The following is a 22,376-nucleotide window of genomic DNA, read 5'->3' as shown; positions in this document are numbered from 1 at the left end:
AAATCCCTTTATCCAAGCAAAATAGGGCAAAATCCTCCACCCCCTTTCAAAATTGTTTTCTAACTGGGTTCAGTAGCAAAATCAATGAAATCTGCAGATAAAGCTTGTCCATCTAAAGCCACTAGAGGAAAGTCACAATAATTTCATACCACATCAGTAAGCATCCTTCAAATTGTAGTCTGGGAGATAAAACCCAACATCAATGCTTCAAAACAGCTATGGCCTCCATACAACTACCAGTACTGATGCAAGTAATGGTATACATCGAAGCATTTTGCTTTAGACTGGGAAATGACTGGACAATATTGAGTGTAACAGTAAGCAACAGAAAAGGAAAAAACACCCCCTTCTCAAAGAAAGATAGGCAGAAAAGGAGGGGGGTTGAGGGGGATTCGGAACTGGTCACACCCTTGGTGCTAGTTTTGGAAGGCTAGTTTGGTCACTACAAAACACTCATTGGAAATGACTCTCGTTGCTTCTGACAGATGAGTTTGGGAAGAGTAGTTCTCCCGGAATTTGTAGATTTCATTAGAATCTCATAACTTTGGTACAAGACCAAAAAAACCCAAACATGCGTGAAATTGTACATATTCAGATTGGCCAATGTGGGAACCAGATCGGATCCAAGGTAAGTTGAGTTTGATTATGTATACTCTCTTTCTATGATTGATGAATAGTATGCAAAGAATGTGAGCCCAGCACTGCTGCATAATATTTACTGATTAGGCCAGTTAGGAACATATCCAGGATGTGAAAAAAAGAAAAAATGTAAGACTGGGTTAAAAAAAAAAAAAGCTTGACAATTAGGCTAATTTAATTTGTGCCTAAATTTGTGTAACATGCACATACATGATACAATACATTTTATATTAAACCTTCTGTTATATTGATGCCTCAACAGGTAGTATAGTTTTTTTTCTCACATTTGAAAAGTAATTTATCTCAAAATCAGTTTCTGAAAGTTGGTGGAGAAAGTATGCCAATCTGAAACACAAATTTTGCTGAACAATACCTGAATTAGTGTTTTACTGTAGTAGATTTTGGAAGACAATTTTCATTCTTTTTCTCCTAACAAATTTCACCAATATTTTTTCTATTTAGTTTACTAATATTCAGCACCAAAAAAACAGGCTCAAATGTCAAATGTTACATTTTAAGATGGCTGATTCTAATGAGTACCACCTGGTACATTCATTTTTGTTTTTACTTAAGTGATTTGAGCACAGAATATTTGAAGGTTTGCTTTTTATTTCTGTGACCCTTTGAGCCAAGTGCACTTTAAAAATGGAGCAAAGAATTTTCCTGTTAATAAAAGTCTGAATTATAGGGCCGACTCATAGGACATTTAACACTAAAATACAGACACAGGCGGGTGGGGCTGCCTTAACCTCACAGTTCTGAGGTTCAAAGATAAGGGGACAGAGGACCACAAGGGAGTGGAAGCTCTAGATATGGCCTTGTTTCTTTTTCTAGAGCAGCACTGTGGTCTAATGGTCAGTGCACTAAAGAATGGGTATTATTTTGATTCTATTAAAAAAGGGTAAATGCACATTTATTTTGTGGTACTTATATAATTCATACTCCTTTTTAGCCTTCTCCAAGGAACAGTATGATAACTTGATATCTTATCAAAAATACAGCTTTATAATTAGAATTATTGTTATTTTGGAAAGAGCATAGATTTGGAATCAGAAAACCACCAATGTTCTATCACTTTGTAGCTATGTGACTTTGAACAAATGAATTAACTTCCACTGACCTTAGTTTCTTCACCTACTTTTTTTTAAATGGTCACTGGCACAAACAAAACCAATGCAAACAAGATTAGAAGGAAAGCAGAAAACTGGGAAACAATTTTTACAGTGCTTTGGATAAAGGCCTCATATCCAAAATATATAGAGAATTGAATTAAATATATAAAAATACAAGTCATTCCCCAAATGAGAAATGGTCAAAGGATATGAACAGGCAATTTTCAGATGATGAAATTAAAACTACAGCCATATGAAAAAATGTTCTCAATCACTACTGATTAGAGAAATGCAAATTAAAACTACTCGTAGGGACTACCTCACACCAATTCAATTGGCTAATATGACAAAAAAGGAAAATGATAAATGTTGGAGAAAATGTGGGAAAATTGGAACACTAATGCACTATTGGTGGAGCTGTGAACTGATCCAACCATTCTGGAGAACAATTTGGAACCATGCCCTTTGTGCATGTGCATACGCATTGATCCTTCAATACCACTACTAGGTCTATATCCCAAAGAGATCATAAAAAAGGAAAAAAGACCCACATGTACAAAAATATTTATAGCTGCTTTTTTGTGGTAGCAAAGAATTGGAAATTGAGGGGATGCCCATCAATGGAGGAATGGCTAGACAAGTTGTGGTATATGAATATAATGGAACACTACTGTGCTATAAGAAATGATAAGCAGATGGATTTCAGAAAACCTGGAAAGACTTACCTGAATTGATGCTGAGTGAAATGAGAAGAACCGAGAGAACATTGTACACAATATCAACAAAGAGATGGTGGGAGAAAAATTTGGAACTCAAAAATTATCTTTATATGTAATTGAGAAAAATAAAATAAAAAATAAATAGATAAATGTATAAATAAATGAGTAGATGGACAAGTAAATAGAGGAATGGATGAATAAATGAATGAATGGATGACTAAAAAAATAGATAGAGAAAGAAAGAAAGGAAGGAAGGAAGAAAGGAATAAAGAAAGAAAGAAAGGCATTGGGCTAGATCAGGGCCTGAGAAATTTTTATGCAACGCCAGGTATAGGTATATAAAATAGGTATGCATAACCTTTTTCTGCTGCCAAATTTTTTGCAACCCCCACATTCAGTTACTTGACCCCATATGGGGTTGTAACCCACATTTTAAGAAGCCAGGGATTAGATGATCTTTAAGGTTCCTTTGAGCCTTAATACACTATAAGAGAGCAAGGGCTTCAACATGTAAAGATCAGGGAGGAAGGATAGTCCAGGAACAGAGGGAAGCCTATGCAAAGGCCAAGAGGATGAAGATGGAATGTTGTGCTCTGGGAAACATAATTAGGACAAATGGGATGAACCTGGAGCATATGGGATGGGGGTAGGGAGAATAATGTGAAATACTTTGGAGTCATGAGTGCATCTATCATCTTTCTTCTTTCAGTTCTGGGAAGTGATTGGTGATGAGCATGGGATTGATGCCACTGGGAGCTACCATGGAGACTCAGCCCTGCAGCTTGAGAGAATCAATGTTTACTACAATGAAGCCTATGGTATGCTACTGCCATTCATTTCCACTAACCTCCTTCCTCCCAGGGGTCAGGCAAAGGCAGATAAAGGAAAAAGCAAACATGCTACAGTATAAACTCAAAGGATACCTAAATGACAAGTCAATCAATTGACAAGCACTTATTAAGTGTTAACAATGGCTAGGCAGGCAGATTTCCAAAACAATAAAACCAAATCCCAAGCCCATAGGAAGGACTGGGAGAGAAGTATCTGAAACTACCTTGCATATAGTAGGCACTTAATAAATGTTTGTTCAATTGGAGACAAAGCCCAAAAGTATGCTTAAGATATTTGAGCACTGTCACTTTTTTATGAATTGGTTAAATATTAGAAAGTTTTCCATGAAGAGGTAATCATATCCCCTGAATTGGAAATGCTAGAGAATGGAAAAGGAAATCATTGGAAAATGATAATTTTTGGTAGAGAGGCAGTGTTGTATGTAAAACAAAAACTACTAGATTTGGAGTCCAAAGGTCTTGACCTAATTAAAATGGCACCTCTGATGCTTACTTTACTAGCTATAGAGCACTGGGCCAGTCTTCTCTGATTTTTAAGCGTCTAAGACAAGACTTATGTACCAAGTTAGAATCTGGTTGGGATCTGCCTTGATGATGGAGTTCCCACACTGATGAAATGACATACCATTTTAGAGATTTTAAGCAATTTTGTTTTATAGAAAAGAATAATAGGGATGACTCTGAAATCTCTTCCTATATAGTTTTCTGGAGTCCTGTGATCCCAAGTAGACTAAACTCAAGGGCAGGGATTAGTTTTGTCTTTTTCCCCCCCTTTGGTATCCTCAGGGCTTAGCATCATTCATGACACAGAGTAGGGGTTTACTAAATGCTTGTTGATTGGTTATCTACATAAACATCAAATGGATCTAAGCTAACAAAAACAATAACCTTTAGAACTGTTTTTCTCTTTCCAAACCAGCTAAAAAGTACGTGCCCCGAGCTGTCTTAGTGGATCTGGAACCTGGTACCATGGATAGCATTCGGTCTAGCCGATTAGGATCCCTCTTTCAACCTGACAGTTTTGTTCATGGTAGGTGTTGCCAAGGCGTAGACTAGAATAAATGTAAATGTCCCCGAATGCTTAATAATACTGCCATCTTCTTTTCACTTGAATTTTCTTATGCCTATCTTGGGCGTAGTAACTCTGAAAATTTCTTTTGCTGCAGGTAATTCGGGAGCTGGCAACAATTGGGCAAAGGGACATTATACTGAAGGAGCTGAACTGATTGAAAATGTGATGGATGTGGTCAGGAATGAGAGTGAGAGCTGTGACTGCCTCCAGGGTTTTCAGCTTGTCCACTCGCTGGGGGGAGGGACTGGATCCGGGATGGGTACTCTCCTGATGAATAAGATCAGAGAAGAATATCCAGACCGGATTTTGAATTCCTTTAGTATCATGCCTTCCCCTAAAGTCTCCGACACAGTTGTAGAGCCGTATAATGCTGTTCTTTCCATACACCAGCTCATTGAGAACACTGACGCATGCTTCTGTATCGATAATGAAGCTCTCTATGATATATGCTTCAGAACCCTGAAGTTGACAACTCCCACCTACGGTGACCTCAACCACTTGGTGTCCTTGACAATGAGTGGGATCACCACGTCCCTCCGCTTTCCTGGTCAACTTAACGCTGACCTGAGAAAGCTGGCGGTGAACATGGTTCCCTTCCCCCGGCTCCACTTTTTTATGCCTGGCTTTGCCCCATTGACTGCCCGTGGCAGTCAGCAGTACAGAGCTCTCTCAGTCTCTGAGCTCACCCAGCAGATGTTTGATGCCCGCAACATGATGGCTGCCTGTGACCCTCGCCATGGCCGCTACTTAACCGTAGCCTGTATTTTTCGAGGCAAGATGTCCACCAAGGAAGTGGACGAGCAGTTGCTCATGATACAGACCAGAAATAGCGGTTATTTTGTGGAGTGGATTCCCAACAATGTCAAGGTCGCTGTGTGTGACATCCCACCACGGGGGCTAAACATGGCTGCCACCTTTATAGGGAATAACACTGCAATTCAGGAGCTATTTATCAGGGTTTCTGAGCAGTTCTCAGCTATGTTCAAAAGGAAGGCTTTTGTCCACTGGTACACTGGTGAAGGGATGGATATAAGTGAATTTGGAGAAGCAGAAGGTAACATCCATGACTTGGTATCAGAATATCAACAATACCAAGATGCCAAAGCAATCCTGGAGAAGCATGAAGAGGCAGAGGAAGTTGAGATAGAACCAGAAGAACAGTAAACAGTGGAATAAGAGAAAAAATGCTTAAATGTGAGGTAACCACTATATCAAAGATATAATAAAGAATTTTGCTTAGCATAATTTTTGTTATTTTAAAAAATCCTTTTTGCTTTGTGTTCCAAATATAGTGAAGAAAGGACATCAATTATTCTTTTCTTTGATGGGGGTTGAGGTGGGGTGGGGAATGAAGATGGAAAACAAATAGACTAAGGCATTGAATTCCTAGCACTAGCATTTACCGCATCTAGGAGCTTATAGTTTAACTACAAATTAATATGGTAAATTTGTTGATAAACATTATAACTATTCTTTTAATATTTACCAAATGCCTACTATATACAATGTGCTGTGTTAGGCAGCAGTGGGGCTGGGGGTGGGGGCCAGACCAGAGTCTGGCAGGGAATCATTGCAGTTTGTATCAACTCCAAAATTCTTTGGGGATATAAATTCTAATCTACAAGAGGTGTATTGGGATTCTTGCTGTTCACCCTGAGGTAGTCTACCTTGAACCTTCTGCTAACTCAGCTTTGTCTTTTTTTACCTTTCTGATGACTACCTGAAACCTCAAAGGAAATAAGACAACCTAATTGTTAGGTTTCATTACAATTAAGTAAATATGTATTGAAAGTGTATTTAAATGGACACTATTGGTAAATCTGATTTGTAAAAATCATGTGTGCTGGCTGAAAAAAAATTTGAGAAAATAAAAAGACTACCTCTAAAGCACAGGTAGCCCCCTTCAAGGCATTTAAATAGTCTTAGATTACTAAGTAGTTTTTAGATTTTTAAAAAATATTTTGGTCATGATAGAGTAGATTCATTAGAATGCTCCATGCATTTTAAAAAAATTCTTGATCTACTTTTATTTATACTCAGAAAATGTTTTGCAATCAGTTTGACTTTAGAAAAAGGAAATAAATCTACAGACACACACAAATGTAGCAACTACTGAAATTTAGGAATTAAGCAATTGCCTAACATTATAATGTACTTCTCAGGAGCTGAAAACATAATCTCTCATTAGGGAACCTTTACACTTAATTGCCGAGATTGCCACAAATGGCAGCAGTCTGAGATACTTTTAACTATAACACAGTTTTAATCTGCTCATATTATAATAGGACTAAATCCACTAGAGCAAAATCAGGTAACTTAAAACCTTTTAATTACATTTAGCTGTCTCTTCCAAAGACAACTGCAACAACCACTCCTTTCCATACTATAAAGACCATAAGTTTTTCAACATTACCACTTAATTATGCTACTTGATTCATGGACAGCTGATGATTTTTAAAAAAAGACTCTCTAATCTTTCTTACACTGAAAATGTATGATTTGCTTTTGTAATTGTCTAGAATAAATATAGGAACAGCAGGAAGTAGAGGGGTGAGTGAGTGGTGCAATCTGACAAAAATGGTTTTTTTTTGTTGTTTTTCTAAAATAAGACACCATGGTAACACCAAGGCAAAGGAAGTCACGAAAAAGCTTGCCAAGCAAGTAAGACTGACCATCAGCATTACTAATATCATCAGTATTTACAGAAGTCAAATCTAGTGACTTTATTTTTTTTCCCTTTTTTTGGCAGGGAAATGAGGGTTAAGTGACTTGCCGAGGGTCACACAGCTAGTAAGTGTCTGAGGCCAGATTTGAACTCAAGTCCTCCTGAATCCAGGGCTGGTGCTTTATCCACTGTGCCACCTAGCTGCCCCTCAAATCTAGTGACTTTAAATCATTTTCTATTTGTAGAGGAAACATTGTAGACACAATGTAGAGGAAACATCGAATTAAATTCAATAAATTAAAGGATTCACCGTCCAGATTATTGTTAGAAACTAAGGGAGATAAAAAAAAATAAATTAGACAAAGTCCCTTACCCTCAAAATCTCACAATCTAATAGTGAACTTCAAATGTATAAAAGTAATTGGTGCCAAATGTATTATTAAAAATGTCTAAGGGATGTACAATGTGCTTATGTACAACGTTCAGAAGAGGAAAAGGTGACATGTTCTGTCAGGGTTAGGAAAAGCTTTATGGAGAAGGTAGAATCTGACCTGAACATTGAAGAATGGATAGGAGGTGGATATTAGGGTGAGAAGAAAGAAAAGGTGGGGGGAGGGAGTCAAGGAAATTTCAGGCATTGGCATAGGGAACAGCAGAAGCAGAGGCATAAAAAACCAATCCCTTAGAATATGTTTAAAATTGTCAAGTTTGGTTGGGTCATAATAGATGAAGTAAAGTACTAAGATAAGGATGAAAAGAGAAGTTAATGTCACATTTTAGGGGACTTTGTGTAGCAAGGTAAGGAGTTCATTGACGAGGCATATGATGGGGAGTTGTGGAGACTCTTTAGCCTCAGAGGGTGAACATAAGGAATAAAATGGCAGTAATAGTTAAGGATGGGTCTAGGTGGAAAGGGCCTAGAGTCAGTAAATCTGCTTAGGAAGCTATATTATAGTCCAGACAAGAGGTAAGGAGGACATAGATATGGCTGATAGTCTAAACTGAAAGGATAAAAATGGACAAGCTGGGATGAAAAGCAATTATTTAACATTCACCGTGTGTCAAGCACCGTGTAGCATGTTAGGTATACAAATACAAGAGTAAGGTGGCCCCTGCCTTCAAAGAGCTTATTTACAGGGACACAAAACTTACAGGAAAGATTTGTTCAGGGAGGGTGCTTTGGCCTGGGGATGCACAGAAATATTGAATGAAGCAGTAGGGCAGTCCATTAATACCCCCTTTCCCTGTGCAATTATATTTATCTGATTATGGTTCCCAGAACGTGATATGGGTGGCAAGATGATTGGAGTGAACGTCTGGGTGAGATGTATGATAGGGTTTGTGGGATGACTGGATTGGATAGAAAGCATGAGTTTTGTAGAATTAATAGTACTTCCAATGGGTTAGACGGGAAAGGGGTAAAAGATGACTAAGCACGGGTGACTAAGAAAAGAGCAGTTATTAATAGCAACAGGGAAGTCAAGAGGAAACAATGGTAGAATTTAGTGAGAACCTGTTAACATATAGCTGTTAGGGTGGGCTCATTCCTTATACCTTAAAGATAAGTTTGATTTTATTGAAAAATTATACACGTGCTTGAGAACTTTCGAAGCAAAAGATGAAGAAGCAACTAGCTATGTGTTGTGTAGTAGAATGTTGCATTTCAAGTCTGGAGAGACCTGAATTCAAATGTCCTTCTAGACTTTAAGAGCTGTGTGACCTCATCTGAAAAATTAGTATACTACCTAGGGTATCTATAAGTTGTTGTATCAATGGAGAAAGTGAGTATAATTCTTTGAAACCTCAAAGTGTGATATAAATGCCAGCTATTATCAACATGGAACTATATGAATATATTAAAAGTATTTTTGCTGACTTAAAATTGTTGTATTTGTGTCTATGAACAAGAATAAAAGTAAAAGGAAATAAAAAATTTAAATGATTTACGTTCATTTATTTTCTTTTAAATAATTAAAAGTATATTTTAAAAAGTATATATAAAACTCCTTTTTTCTTTTTGCGGGGCAATGGGGGTTAAGTGACTTGCCCAGGGTCACACAGCTAGTAAGTGTCAAGTGTCTGAGGCTGGATTTGAACTCAGGTCCTCCTGAATCCAGGGCCGGTGCTTTATCCACTGTGCCACCTAGCCACCCCCAAAACTCCTGTTTTCTAAACCCTGTCATTCAAACTGATTCTTCATTTGAATATTCAAAAATACTCCAGAATAAGTCACTTTCCTACTTTATGTTATAGCAATAGGTTTAAAAGGAAAACAAATTTTAAACTGAACATTTTTCTTCTTAGTTTGGAAAATTGTTCCTTCTACATTTCTAAGATGACCTAAAGGTGTGTGAGGTAGTATTGTAGAATTTAGAGCCAAAAAGATCATTTAATTAAACACTTTTATTATACAGAGGAAGAAATACACCCAGAAAGACTGTAAATTTGCCTTAGTTCACTCAGCTAGTAAATGACAAAACCAGTACTAGAATTTTTTTTTTTTAGTGAGGCAATTGGGGTTAAGTGACTTGCCCAGGGTCACACAGCTAGTAAGTATTAAGTGTCTGAGACCGAATTTGAACTCAGGTACTCCTGACTCCAGGGCCAGTGCTCTATTCACTGCGCCATCTAGCTGCCCCTGTACTAGAATTTTTAATACCAACCCCCCAAAATAAACATCATCTTGATCCAAAAAACTTCAAGAAGTTTTTTTGGTTTTTTTTTTGCTTCTGGATCAGAGGTTCTAAGAACTAAGAACTGCTACTCTGGATCAACTCTGGCATTAAAGCCCTTTATAACTAGCTCCAGCTTAATTATACATTACCTCCCTTCCTGCACATTCAGGTCCAGCCACATTGGCTTTCTGACATTCTGCTTGCACAATACTCCATTTTTGATTTTGCGCCTTTGCACTGGTTGGCCCCAGGCCTTGCATTCATTTCCTGCTCAGCTCACCCCCAACTCTTAAGTTTTCTTCCTCTGAGGAGGTGAAGGGCCAACTCCTTTCCCAATCCTCAAGTACAGGTGCAACCACCTGCCCCAATACTCTTTTTCTTGGTGCCTACATATGTGCAAATTCTACTCATCATCCTCCTCCCTTCCCTCCCCTCCCCCCCCAACCAGACACTTTAAGTTCCTTAAGGGCAAGGGTTGTTTATGTTTCTGATCCTGATTAGCACCTAGTTTTTTTTTAAGTGAGGCAACTGGGGTTAAGTGACTTGCCCAGGGTCACACAGCTACTAAGTGTTAAGTGTCTGAGGCCGGATTTGAACTCAGGTACTCCTGAATCCAGGGCCAGTGCTCTATCCACTGTACCACCTGGCTGCCCCCTAGTTGGTTTTTAATAAGCACTTGTTGATTTAACCAAAAAAGACTCTTTTGAAGAAAAGTACTTTTAAGGATTCAATCAAAACAGACTTACTAAGCACTTAATAGTGCCAGGCAATGGGAAAATAAAAGACAAAGTATAATAGTTCTTTTTTTGAGAAGCCTGCAGCTCAGCTTGTTGGCCTATGGATCCCTGTGCCTGAAGTCAGAAAGACCTGATCAAACCAAGCCTCAGACACTTTATAGCTGTGTGGCCCTGGTAAGTCTCTTGACCTCTGCCTCAGTTTCCTCATCTTTAAAATGGAGATAATAATAGCACCTACCTCCCAAGGTTGTTGTGAGAATCAAATGAGACAATATTTGTTAAGCCCTTAGCACCACGCCTGGCACATAGTTCTAGATAAATGTTAATTATTATTATTATTTGTTATTATTCTTTTGGGGGAAAACATGAACATATGTACACAGATACAAAATATATGCAGAATAATTTCTTGGGGAGTGTAAGGGGCTAAAATTCTAGCTATACTATCTAAAATCTAATGAGTGGTCACCAATAAATTATAAGCTTTAGCAAGAGTATTTAAATGTTTAAGTATTTATTAAAGAGCATTAGGATCAGAGAGAAAAGTAAAAATCTAACTATTTCTAAGAGACCCTATCATCCAACCCACAGTGTCGAGGTCAGGAACCAAAAGAGACAGCACCCCTCCACCAGCTTCTGCTTCCTACTTCGTGTCTTCCTCCCAGAAATGGGAGGCTCCTCAAGTTGATTGGCTGGTAGCCTTGATAGACAGGACCCATGAGCAAATGTCACTTCCTGACACAAAGGACCTTGACCACATGGCTTGCCCTCAGAGGCCTTCATCTCATGGCGGAGCTCTTCTACAGTAAGTCTCCAGCAGGTGGCGTCATTCCAATCGTTACTGGAGGGAAGAGGTCTAGTGAGGAGCTGGGGGGCAGCTAGGTGGTGCTGTGGATAAAGCACCAGCCCTGGATTCAGGAATACCTGAGTTCAAATCCAACCTCAAACACTTGACACTTACTAGCTATGTGACCCTACGCAAGTCACTTAACCCTCATTGCCCTGCAGAAAAGAAAGAAGGAAAGAAAGAAGGAAAGAAAGAAAGAAAGAAAGAAAGAAAGAAAGAAAGAAAGAAAGAAAGAAAGAAAGAAAGAAAGAAAGAAAGAGAAGGAGCTGACGTGGATTACAACCTTTTCTAAAAAAGCATTTCAAAATATATCATTCTCCTCTTCAGGAAAGTAACACAATAAAATAGGAAAAACACTGGTTGAGAAGTCAGGAGTCCTGGTTTCTAGTACTTGCTGTCACTAAAGGCCAATATGACTTTGGGAAAGTCAATCAAACTTCAATGGGCCCCATCTATAAAATAAGGAGATTGGAATAAATGGATAGAACAGAGAATAAACAAGCAACAAATTTTACATGCAACTTTTCTTTATGTAGATAACCAACAAAGAGTATTTCGGCCTTGCCTTGCCAGTCTAACAGCTGTGTGAGAGGGCCCTTTGCTTTAAGTAACAGGAAGCTGTAGGCATCCTTTCATTTCTAATTTTTGCCATTCCCCTCCTTCCTTCCCCCCTCCCCACTTGTAAGTATAGCTTGGGGTTTAAGCTCCTTCAAAGTCACAATTCTGGTAGTGAAAGCATGGACTCAGTCTTTCTCTGTTGAGAGTCACATCTGGGAGCAAAAGGGAAGAAGGAGCAGATAAGGGGAAGAAAGCAGGGGAGAGGAACCAACAGCATTTCAGACTATTTGGTGGAAGAAGTTGAATGCTCAAATTAATGTGAACTGTCAGATTTTAAGTGGGGAAAAAATTCTCAGTATGCTGGGGATTTCTATGACAGGGTTTCCTAGGGACCATGAGCAAAGATGTAAGAAAATCCCTCCAGGTAAACTGGGATCCCTTCTGCCTTCAAAGTCTTTGACTCAAATCTTGTGTGATTTATTATCTCATTCGGTCCTCAAAACAACTAAATGGGGTAACGGAGATTATTAATCCCATTTTACAGAATGAAGAAACTCAAAGGTAGGACATAAACAAGAATTAGCTTGGTTGAATTTTGTTTCTGTTACTTACCTGTATGACTTTGAACAAGTCACTGAACATCTCTGGTCCCAATTTCCTTATGTGTAAGGCAAGGGACATGAACTAAGTCTTCTTTTTCATGTTAAAAAAAACCCTCACTTAGTCTCAAATTCCCTCAGTTCTCTCCCTCATCTCTGTTCTTGGCTGCCTTCAAATCCCAGCTAAAATTCCACCTTCTGCAAGAAGCCTTTCCTAGCCTCCTTAGTGCATTCCCTCTGATATACAATTTATTTATCCAACAAAGTACCTAATTTATCATACACATATATGTTGTGTGTATATCTATATACACAACTCTGTCTTTTGTACATAGTTGTTAGCATGTTTGTTTTTTTCATTAGATTGTAAACTCCTTGAGGGCAGGGTTTGGTTGTTGTGTATCTCCAGTGCTTAGCACTGGAAAATTATATTTATGTATATAAGTATAATTATATTTATGTATCTCAAAAACAGCGTTTAAAAGTCATGGGGGCAGCTAGGTGGCGCAGTGGATAAAGCACCGGCCCTGGATTCAGGAGTTCCTGAGTTAAAATCCGGCCTCAGACACTTGACACTTATTAGCTGTGTGACCCCATTGCCCCGCAAAAAAAAAAATAAATAAAAGTCATGTTTTATTCCATCATGTTTCCTTATTACAAAGAAAACTAACACTTCTGCTCTATTTATTCACCAGCATCAAACTGTCAAACCGTGGTTGAATTATCAAAGCCCAGAAATGGCGGCCAGGAATCCTGGCGCTTGGTTTCAGCTCAGCCAAATCACCAAACATTACTAAAGATAATTGCTTGCAGTTTATCTCAGATACCATCTATATCATCATAAGGGTAAAAAGGCTTCATTTCAGTTTAAAAAAGTATAAAATATCATAAATGTCCATGTTAATTTAGGACAAAATTATCACTACTGACATTATCTTCCTCTCTCCCTTTCTTTTCCGGGGCCCTGACTAGAGCCCATCTCTTTGTCAAAGTTCACCTCTCTACATGTGCACTTGATCCCATTCCAACAGATTGCATTCTCACTCATTTCCCCTTTCAAATCAACTGTTTCCTTCTGACTTGAAACGCATCCATCTCCTCCATCCTTAAAAAAACATATACCAAGATGATGTATCCTTAAAGCTGTCAACCCATAACTCTTTCAGTTCAGCTCCTTGAAAAAATTATCTATTTTTACTGTGTTCATTTCCCTCTCCTCTCTCCTTAACCCTCTAAAATCTAGCTTTTGGTTTCATTCCAAAGAGACTACTCTCTCCCTAGTTATCAATGATCTTTTTTATTTTTGTGAATTAACAAGCATTTATCTTCTTTTTCACTACTTAACAAAACTTGTAAATTTAGTCTATAAAATTCCTACATAAGCAAGATTCTGGATCTTCTATCTGTCACTCTTCAAGCAAGAGTGCCAAGGGTGACATTCCTCATCCTGTCCTTAGGAATCATGGTTGGTCATGGTGTTAATCAGTTATTGTATTTTTCAAAGCTGTTTTTACATCGAGTGCAAATTCTTTTGCTAGTTCTGCTCATTTCACTTCTGTATTTCCCTCAGTTCACAGAAGTCTCAGGTTTTTCTGAAACCTTCTTGTTTGTCCTATCTTAGCATACAATCTCAAGTAATCTCTTCTCCAACCATCTGGTACATTTGACCCTGTTGATCATCATCTCTGTATTGGATTCTCACTCCTTTCTGGATGACACTACACTCTTCCTGTTCATCCCCTCCTTTCTGTTCCCTCTTGAGTCTTCTTTGCTGGCTCATCACCCACATCACCCCTCCTCCCTAACTGTGGTTATTATCCAAGGATCTGTTCTGGGTTCCTGCCTCTCTTCCTTTATACATACTTTTCTTGGTCACTTTGTTAACATGCCCCCCCCCCCTTTTTAACTGTCATCTTTACCCAGTCTCTCACAATTGTCTATAGAACATTTCAAACTAGATGTCCAGGAGGCATGTCTAAACCTGAACTCATTACCTTTCCCCCTAAACCATTCCCTCTTCCAAATTTCCCTGTTTCTACTGCAGACCCCCCACCATCCTTCCAGTGTCCCAGGTTCATAATCTTTGCATTACCATTGACCCTTCATTCTCACTTATATCCAATCAATTGCCAAATCCTTCCATTTCTACTCTTACATCTCTTGCATCAGACCCCTTCTCTCCACTTGGTCCCTTATCACCTCATCTAGATTATAGCAACAATCCTCTAATCGGTGTCTGCCTCAAGTGCCTCACTGCCAAAGTAATTTTCCTTAAATACAAACCTGACCATGTGATTTCCCTATTCAGGAAACTCCTCAGGCTTCCTAGATAATATTCCTCTAGAATATGAATTATTTAGCTTTAAAAATTCTACAAGGAAGGGCAGCTAGGTGGTATAGTGGATAAAGCACCAGCCCTGGATTCAGGAGGACCTGAGTTCAAATCCAGCCTCAGACACTTGACACTAGCTGTGACCCTAGGCAAGTCACTTAATCCTCATTGCCCCTCAAAAACACAAGTTCTACACAACCTGGCCCTAACTTTACTTCCTATACTCAATAGACATTGCTCTCTCCTACACTTTGCAATCCAGCCAAACTGGCCTACTGTGTTTCACTCAGACATTTCATTTCCTTTGAACTTCTGTCCCCACACCATGCCTTGAATACAAATGATTTACCTCCACTTCAGAGCCCTTCCCTTCCTCGAAGGCACCATCTTCTGCATGAAGTTTTTTCTGTAACCCCTAATTGTGAGAGTCAGGCCTCCCAAGCTACCTTTTATTTAACTATTTTGTGACTGAATATATTTTATTTTTATGCTGAATATGTACTTGTCTCCCCATTAGAAGCTAAGTTCAACTGTGAATAGGGATTGTTGCATTCTTTCTAATTGTATCCCCTGTAGCAAGTACATTGAGGGCACTAAATAAATAGGTATTGAACAACTGCTTCAGTCAGTCATTTGAGAAAGACTACTTAGTGGCACTGCTTTCCTAAGTAAAAGGATGAGAATATGGCATAATTTCTAGTTGTGATACACCCTCTGAAATAGAGATAAGGGACAATTATAGTGACAACAGATAGTTTCTCAATTTTCTATTTTGAGGTATTTCCCAATTTTGTTTTGTTTTTTTTTTCCGGCCTGTGTAACTTGTTTTTCTAGATACTACTTCTATTCTATATGGAACCCTCATGCCTTTAGTCATAATCCTGTAGAAATACACAAAACTGGCTAGTTGGCTATAAATAAAAACAATCAGTTATAATGAACCAGGTCTCAGTTTATTGGCATGTCAATCTACACAGGCAGGTGTTTTCCTCTCAGTAGCAAAATACGAAGTGAAACAGTTTCCAATCTGCCATAACATGTAACTGAAAAGCTTCACCTTGAAGCTTGTGGCTTCACCTTGAAAACGTAGCATTAGTCAGATTCTAAAGGAGAAAAAGAGAAAGCAAGAGTTGCAAGTTATTTTTTCCTAAAAATTTGATAATTTAAGGTATTTATTTCATATTTTGAACCACAAAAAATTTTACTTTTTGTTTCAATTCACACACTAAGAAAATGTTGTATTTCCTGTTTTTAACTGTACTAGCATCTCTCATCTATTTTGGCCACAGGATGGCACTGTTGAGTTTAAAAAGTGACACTTTTCTCGAAGAAGTGAAACTGTCCTAGTCAATGATTTTTATTCTAAAATGGCATAAATCTTCAAAAGCTGGGGTCTTGACATATACAACTTAGAACAGAGATAAAGGCTTTGAGGTTGTTGTTTTTTAACCAGACCTGTGATTTTATCAGTATAGGGTACTCCTAAATGAGGAAACCTTCAGGTCAGCTCCAGCTCCTAAGTTTAACAGTGTGAGAGCTACCTAGAGCAAGAGGTTAAATGCCTTCACTGTGTTAATATAACCCAAATGTCAGAGATGGGATTTGAACCCAGGTCCTTCTAACTCCAAGGCAAACTCTATTCACTGCCTCTCACATAGATGAATTATGGCTTTAAAACAAAAAATAATGAAAGGAATAGCACTATCACGTAACGAGAAGGACACTAGACTGAATCAAGTGAATTGTGTTCCAAGTCTGGCTCTGCTAATTGCCTCTGCTTCCAAGCACTAGTGATTTCTTTTTTTTTTTCCCTGAAGCAATCACCTAGTTACCCCATGCTAGTGATTTGGGGGGTGGGGAGAGACAACAAGGGTTAAGTGACTTGCCCAGGGTCATGAAGTTAGTGAGTGTCAAGTGTTTGAGGCTGCATTTGAACTCAGGTCCTCCTGAATCCCGGGCCACCTAGCTGTCCCACATGTTAGTGATTTTTTTTTTTTGGTGAGGCAATTGGGGTTAAGTGACTTGCCCAGGGTCACACAGCTAGTAAGTGTTAAGTGTCTGAAGCCGAATTTGAACTCAGGTCCTCCTGAATGCAGGGCCAGTGCTCTATCCACTGTGCCACCTAGCTGCCTTGCTAGTGATTTTTAAAGACAGGTTACCCATATTGTAAAGTTATCTAAAGTTAAGCACTAAAAAAAACCAAACCAAAACCAAACCAAACCAAACCAAACCAAAAACGGGGCGGCTAGGTGGCACAGTGGATAAAGCACTGGCCCTGGATTCAGGAGTACCTGAGTTCAAATCTGGCCTCAGACACTTGACACTTACTAGCTGTGTGACCCTGGGCAAGTCACTTAATCCCCACTGCCCTGCAAAAAAACCAAACATAAATAAAGAAATAAAGAAAGTTAAGCACTATATCTCTGGACTCCTAAGAATAAATTGTTAAAGGATTAACATCTGTTACACTGCATTAGCTTCTATTATGAGGTTTAAAAACTGTTTCAAGTCCCCACTCCTAGGTCTTTAATCATTTGTTTTGCTTGTCTTATGACACAGGGATGCCATTTTTATATCCGAATACTGACACCATCTTAAAGGTAGATGCATATGAAAAGTTTACAGAAAGCCTTGAGAGAGATTTTTTTCATTTGGCACTTATGACAATCCAAAGAAGCAGGAAGTGCAAATACTGTTATCGCCATTTTAGAGATGAGGAAACTGAGTCTCAAAGCGGGTCAAGAAATTTGCCCAAGACTATAGAACTCATGTAAAAGCTGGGATCAGAACTCAGTTCTCCTGAGCCCTACTGTGACACTTTCTATTGCTCCACATTGCCTTACTTTTCAGAGCAAATATAACTATCTAATTATGGACAGATGATTAAAGTACATTAAGAAAACCAAGTAGGGGCAGCTAGATGGCTCGGTGGATAAAGCACCGGCCCTGGATTCAGGAGTACCTGAGTTCAAATTCGGCCTCAGACACTTAACACTTACTAGCTGTGTGACCCTGGGCAAGTCACTTAACCCCAATTGCCTCACCAAAAAAAAAAAAAAAAAAAAAAAAATGGAAAGAAAGAAAACCAAGTATTCCTTGAAAAGTTTTTCATTGATCAAAGCATAAATGTACCTATTTCAGCAGTGAGGAATAAAACTTTCAGCCCCTATATAAAAAAGTACAAAAAACATTAAAGAGATGTGAGGAAATAGCAATACTAATGCCTGATATTTTCCTCATGAAACTTCTGTTGCAACCTAGAGGTTGAAAATGAAAAAATACAGACTTCAGCCTCTGCACACAAGCAAAACAAAGTATTAAAGTCCTATAAACAAAGTTTCAAAATCCTATAATCATTCAGTGCCAGAAAGATTGCTAAATCAAGATTCCAATACTTTGATCTGACTTTCCTGAACTGCATTCCTGAGTAGCAATGGAACATAAGCCAAGAAAACCTGGGTTTGACTCCCACCTCTGACACCTCCCAGCTCTGTGACCATGGGCAAGTGCCATCATCTTGAGCTGCTTTCTCATCTATAAAATGGGGAGAACTGTAGTGGCACCTGTTTCACAGAGTGATTATGGAGAACAAATCAGAGAAGTGTATGTAAAACACCTTGAAAATTTTAAAGCAGGGAACAGCAAGAAGGTCAGTTTGCTTAAAACAGAGAGTAACTGAAGGGAATAATGTATACTATGCCTAGAGGGGTGGATTGGAGCTAGGCCATAAAGGGCTTTAAGTGTCAACCAGAAGAGTTCAGTTGATGCTATGAGCAATAGGAAGCCATTGAAGATCACTAAGCAGGAGAGTAACATTTGTATTAAAAGGGGGGAAGACCAATTAGGAGGTTACTGAAATATCTGGGGGGGAAGGGAGGGCCTGAATTAAGATGGTAGCAATGTGGGTATACTTAAAGGAACTGAGAAATGTGGTGAAGTGGTGAAAGAAAAATCAGCAGGACTGGGCAACTGTCTTGGTACATTGGGTGAAGGCAGAACTGAGTGAGAGTCCAAAGGTTGGGAAGCTGGGTATCTGGAAGGGTATCTTTCCTAAGACTCAGCCTGCATAAGGATTCCATTATCTCTCAGTCCTAGTTAAGTCCAATTTCACTATGCTTTATTTCACATACTTTAAGCTATTATGGCATTAAATTTCTAAACGTACTTCAACCCAGACCAACAAGAAAGAAATCTGAAAAAATTAAAAACTGATTTTCAAAGCATGTTATGAAAAGCATATTAACAGTTCCATAAAAATCAGTTACTTACACATTACTCCTTTTTAACTTTCACTATTTTTACACTGCTGCCAGAAGCTTTTTCAGCATTTGCTTTGAATTCAGTCTTCAGCGCATCTCTTACTGCTTTTGCACAAATCTGGGAATATCGGATATAGCTGGAAAAAAAGGAAAGTGGGAACAATGGCAAATTATGAATCATTGATAGGGACAAATCGGCAAAATAAAGAAGCTATGTTTGTTTCAAAACTGTTTTTGAATATATTTTTTTAAATACTACCAATGGAAAATGTCTCTTCTAACAAGCTATCCCAATGGCTTCATTAGAAATACAGAATCCCTCCCCCCCTCCCGCCAATATCATATTAAAACTTGTTTCAAATCCTACATTAAAATGAAAAGTTCTTAAGTGAACAAAAACCAAAAAGTCTCTGATCTCCAGTTAACATTCTGGGGTTTTGAGGGAGGGGAACAGTATATACACAATATAATTCAAGGTAAACTCAAGAGCTTAAGAACTCGAGTTAGACTTCAAAGGAGCCACCTGAGCTTTGCCTTGTAGGAGGAACAGGATTCTAAAAGTCAAGAGATGAGAATGCTTCAAGTTTTGAGTTCATGGAAAAGCTAAGAACAGTTTACTTGGAACAGTTTGTTTGAAGAGGTATGATAGGAGCAAGACTGAAAAAGCAAGTTAAGAGCTATATTGTAGATAGTATATTTTATCGTAGAAGCAAGTTTTTGAGAAGGGGAATGGCATGGTCAGACCTATACCTTACAAAGATTATTCTGGCAACTGAGACTGAATCAGAGACAGACTGGAAACATAGTGAGCACTTAGGAAGTCATTATGGTAGTCAAGGCAAGAGGTAACACGGTGGTGGTCCAGTAACTGCATGGGGACAGGGAGATGGATTAGCATCCCTCAAAAGTGGATGATACTGTGGTCAGGAGAGAAAGTGGTAGCTTAGAGGCTGGGAAGATTGGAAAAGAATTTATTTAGATACAGAAAAAGCAACTACCATTTGAATGTGTTGAATTTGAAACCCCTATAGGGCATGCAGGAGGAAAAGTAAGTAGCTGATGTTAAACTGGAATCCAAGAGAGATTAGGACTAAATATTTAAATATGGAAGATAGAGAAATATAAATAATGGAATCCATGAAATCAGATGAGATCATCAAGGGAGAATAAAAGAAGGTGAAAAGACACAGCCCTGAGAGGCAGCTAGGTGGTGCAGTGGATCAAGCACCCGCCCTGGATTCAGGGGGACCTGAGTTCAAATTCAACCTCAGACACTTGACACCAGCTGTGTGACCCTGGGCAAGTCACTTTACCCTCATTGGGCCACCAAAAAAACCCCCACCAAAAAACAAAGAAAAGACACATCCTTGTAGGATACACACAATCTATGTTCAAGAGATGGAACATAAAAGCAGCTAGGGATACAAAGAATAGCAAAGGACAGTCTCTACTCTCAAAGAGCTCAGTCGAATGGGGGACATCATGTGTAAAAAAATGTACGAACAAGATATATACATGAGAAATTAGAAATAATCAACAGAGGAAAGACATTAGCATTAAAGAAGATCATTAAAAGTCCTGGCTTCTGCAGGACTTTAGCTGAGATAGGAAGGAAGTCAGGAGGTAGGGGAGAATTTCAGGCACAGGGAACAGTCAAGTGAAAATACCAGATGTCCAAGGGGCAACTAGGTGGCACAGTAGATAAAGCACTGGCCCTGGATTCAGGAGGACCTGAGTCAGGTCCAGCCTCAGACACTTGACACTAGCTGTGTGACCCTAGGCAAGTCATTTAACCCTCACTGAGGGAGGGAAGGAAGGAAGGAAAGAAAAGAAAAAGAGAGAAAGGATGGACCAGATGTCTGGAGATGAAGTGTCTTGTTCAAGGAACAGCAAGAAGGCCAGTGTGACTAGAATGCAGAGTATATGGGGGCGCGGGGCAGGAAGGTATAAGAAAAACGGAAAGGTAGGAGTGGGCCACAAAGGGCCTTGATGGTCAAAGAGAGGACTTTATACTTGATCTGGAGATGATAGAAAGTCATTTGAGGGGCAGCTAGGTGGCACAGTGGATAGAGCACCGGCCCTGGAGTCAGGAGTACCTGAGTTCAAATCCGGCCTCAGACACTTGACACTTACTAGCTGTGTGACCCTAGGCAAGTCACTTAACCCCAATTGCCTCACCAAAAAAAAAAAAGTCATTTGAGGTAAACTGAGTAGACTGCAGAGTCAGACCTATGCTTTAGGAAAATCACTTTGGCGGCAGAAAGAGGATGGATTGGAGAAGGGAAGAGACTTGAGGCAGGGAGACCAGTCAGCAGGATACTCCAATAGTCCAAGTATAAGGTGATAAAGGCCTGCAGCAGGGTGGTAGAAGCGTCAGAGGAGATGCCCTGAAGGTCAACAGATAGGACTTAGAAAATAATGACCAATAGGATCGAGCGTCCAGAACGCCAAGGATTGAGAAAGGGTCATTTTAAGAGACCACTAGCAAAGTGAAGCCTCGAAGTGGTGCAGTAGGTATCACTCTGGCCCTGTACTCTGGAACGCCTGAGTTAACTCAGACCTCAGATACTAGTTGTGTGACCTTGGGCAAGTCATTTAATCTCTCTCACCTACCCCTCAGGGTTGTGGCGAGGATAAGATGAAACACTGCTTGACAATCTAAAATGCTTTACCGACCTAAAATGCTATTATTATAGGTAGGTGCGAGTCAGTCTGAGCTGTTTTTTCGAATGGACATGGAACGTTGTTGCAGCCGAGCGACCCCGGAGGAGATCGCAAATTCAGTGCAATAAATATTTGATAAATATTAATTGGGTTGAACTGAATCACAACGCACGAAGCCGTAGTGGACGCGGTCCGGGTGATGTGGCTTCTTGCAGGGGCTCAAGAGGGCAAGAGTGGATAGAGGATGGTAGAGGGTGGGAAGCTGCCGGAAAGGGGGGACAGGGGGGAACACGGCCAGGGGCAGCCAGTGCCCCGGGGGTGTGGGGTCAGCCGCGGCTGGAGGCTGCCGGCCGGGCCCAGGCCCAGCTGGGCAGTCTCTCAGGCAGGCCCCGCCTTCCCAAACCAGCCGAGGAAATCTGAAGAGACCCGGCTTCCGAGCCATCCTCCGGAGCCTCAGAGCAAATCGTCCAGACCACCCCTGGGCCTACCTGAGTCCAGCCTGTCTCCAATAGGCCACCATGGCTGCAGAGAAGACGAGTGAGCGACCGAAGGAGAGAGAAGTCAACCGGCTCCAGAAGGTCACGAGACGGAAGGGGAAGAGGCGGAGACCGCCTCTAGCCTGCCACTCTTGCCTGCGCTCTCATCGC

At 39.7% G+C, this 22,376-nt stretch overlaps 2 protein-coding genes across 5 annotated transcripts; one reads left to right on the top strand and one right to left on the bottom strand.

The window, feature by feature from the left end:
- Window positions 1–458: 458 nt before the first annotated feature.
- On the top strand, window positions 459–5,586 carry TUBB1 (tubulin beta 1 class VI). Of its 4 annotated transcripts, none has more exons than XM_043986421.1 (4): window positions 459–628; window positions 3,180–3,281; window positions 4,216–4,351; window positions 4,488–5,586. In XM_043986421.1, the coding sequence occupies exons 1-4, from the start codon at window positions 572–574 to the stop codon at window positions 5,555–5,557; spliced, it is 1,365 nt and encodes a 454-aa protein (XP_043842356.1). In that variant the 5' UTR covers window positions 459–571; the 3' UTR covers window positions 5,558–5,586. The 4 variants fall into 4 exon arrangements, with proteins under 4 accessions (XP_043842356.1, XP_043842354.1, XP_043842358.1 ...); XM_043986419.1 differs by having other exon boundaries at window positions 3,180–3,288; window positions 4,241–4,351; XM_043986423.1 differs by lacking the exon at window positions 3,180–3,281 and having other exon boundaries at window positions 4,249–4,351.
- Window positions 5,587–15,737: 10,151 nt separating this feature from the next.
- On the bottom strand, window positions 15,738–22,376 carry ATP5F1E (ATP synthase F1 subunit epsilon). The gene is made up of 3 exons (XM_043986020.1): window positions 22,218–22,376; window positions 19,076–19,202; window positions 15,738–15,909 (listed from the first exon to the last, which is right to left on the bottom strand). Exons 1-2 carry the CDS (start codon window positions 22,247–22,249, stop codon window positions 19,079–19,081), a joined length of 156 nt encoding a protein of 51 aa, XP_043841955.1. The 5' UTR covers window positions 22,250–22,376; the 3' UTR covers window positions 15,738–15,909; window positions 19,076–19,078.

The sequence above is a fragment of the Dromiciops gliroides genome, chromosome 2, assembly GCF_019393635.1.
Source record: "Dromiciops gliroides isolate mDroGli1 chromosome 2, mDroGli1.pri, whole genome shotgun sequence".
In the NCBI taxonomy this organism is placed as follows: Eukaryota; Metazoa; Chordata; class Mammalia; order Microbiotheria; family Microbiotheriidae; genus Dromiciops; species Dromiciops gliroides.
This window is presented reverse-complemented; position numbering and strand designations above follow the sequence as displayed.

What these genes read in the sequence shown, in the direction of transcription:
- TUBB1 (XM_043986421.1), top strand. Translation starts at nt 572, where the DNA reads ATGCGTGAAATTGTACATATTCAGATTGGCCAATGTGGGAACCAGATC. An exon ending in GGAACCAGATCGGATCCAAG is followed by an intron (nt 629 to 3,179) that starts GTAAGTTGAGTT and finishes TTCTTCTTTCAG; the next exon opens with TTCTGGGAAGTGATTGGTGA. An exon ending in TCAATGTTTACTACAATGAA is followed by an intron (nt 3,282 to 4,215) that starts GCCTATGGTATG and finishes AATAACCTTTAG; the next exon opens with AACTGTTTTTCTCTTTCCAA.
- ATP5F1E (XM_043986020.1), bottom strand. Translation starts at nt 22,249, where the DNA reads ATGGTGGCCTATTGGAGACAGGCTGGACTCAG. An exon ending in TGGAGACAGGCTGGACTCAG is followed by an intron (nt 19,203 to 22,217) that starts GTAGGCCCAGGG and finishes CTTTTTTTCCAG; the next exon opens with CTATATCCGATATTCCCAGA.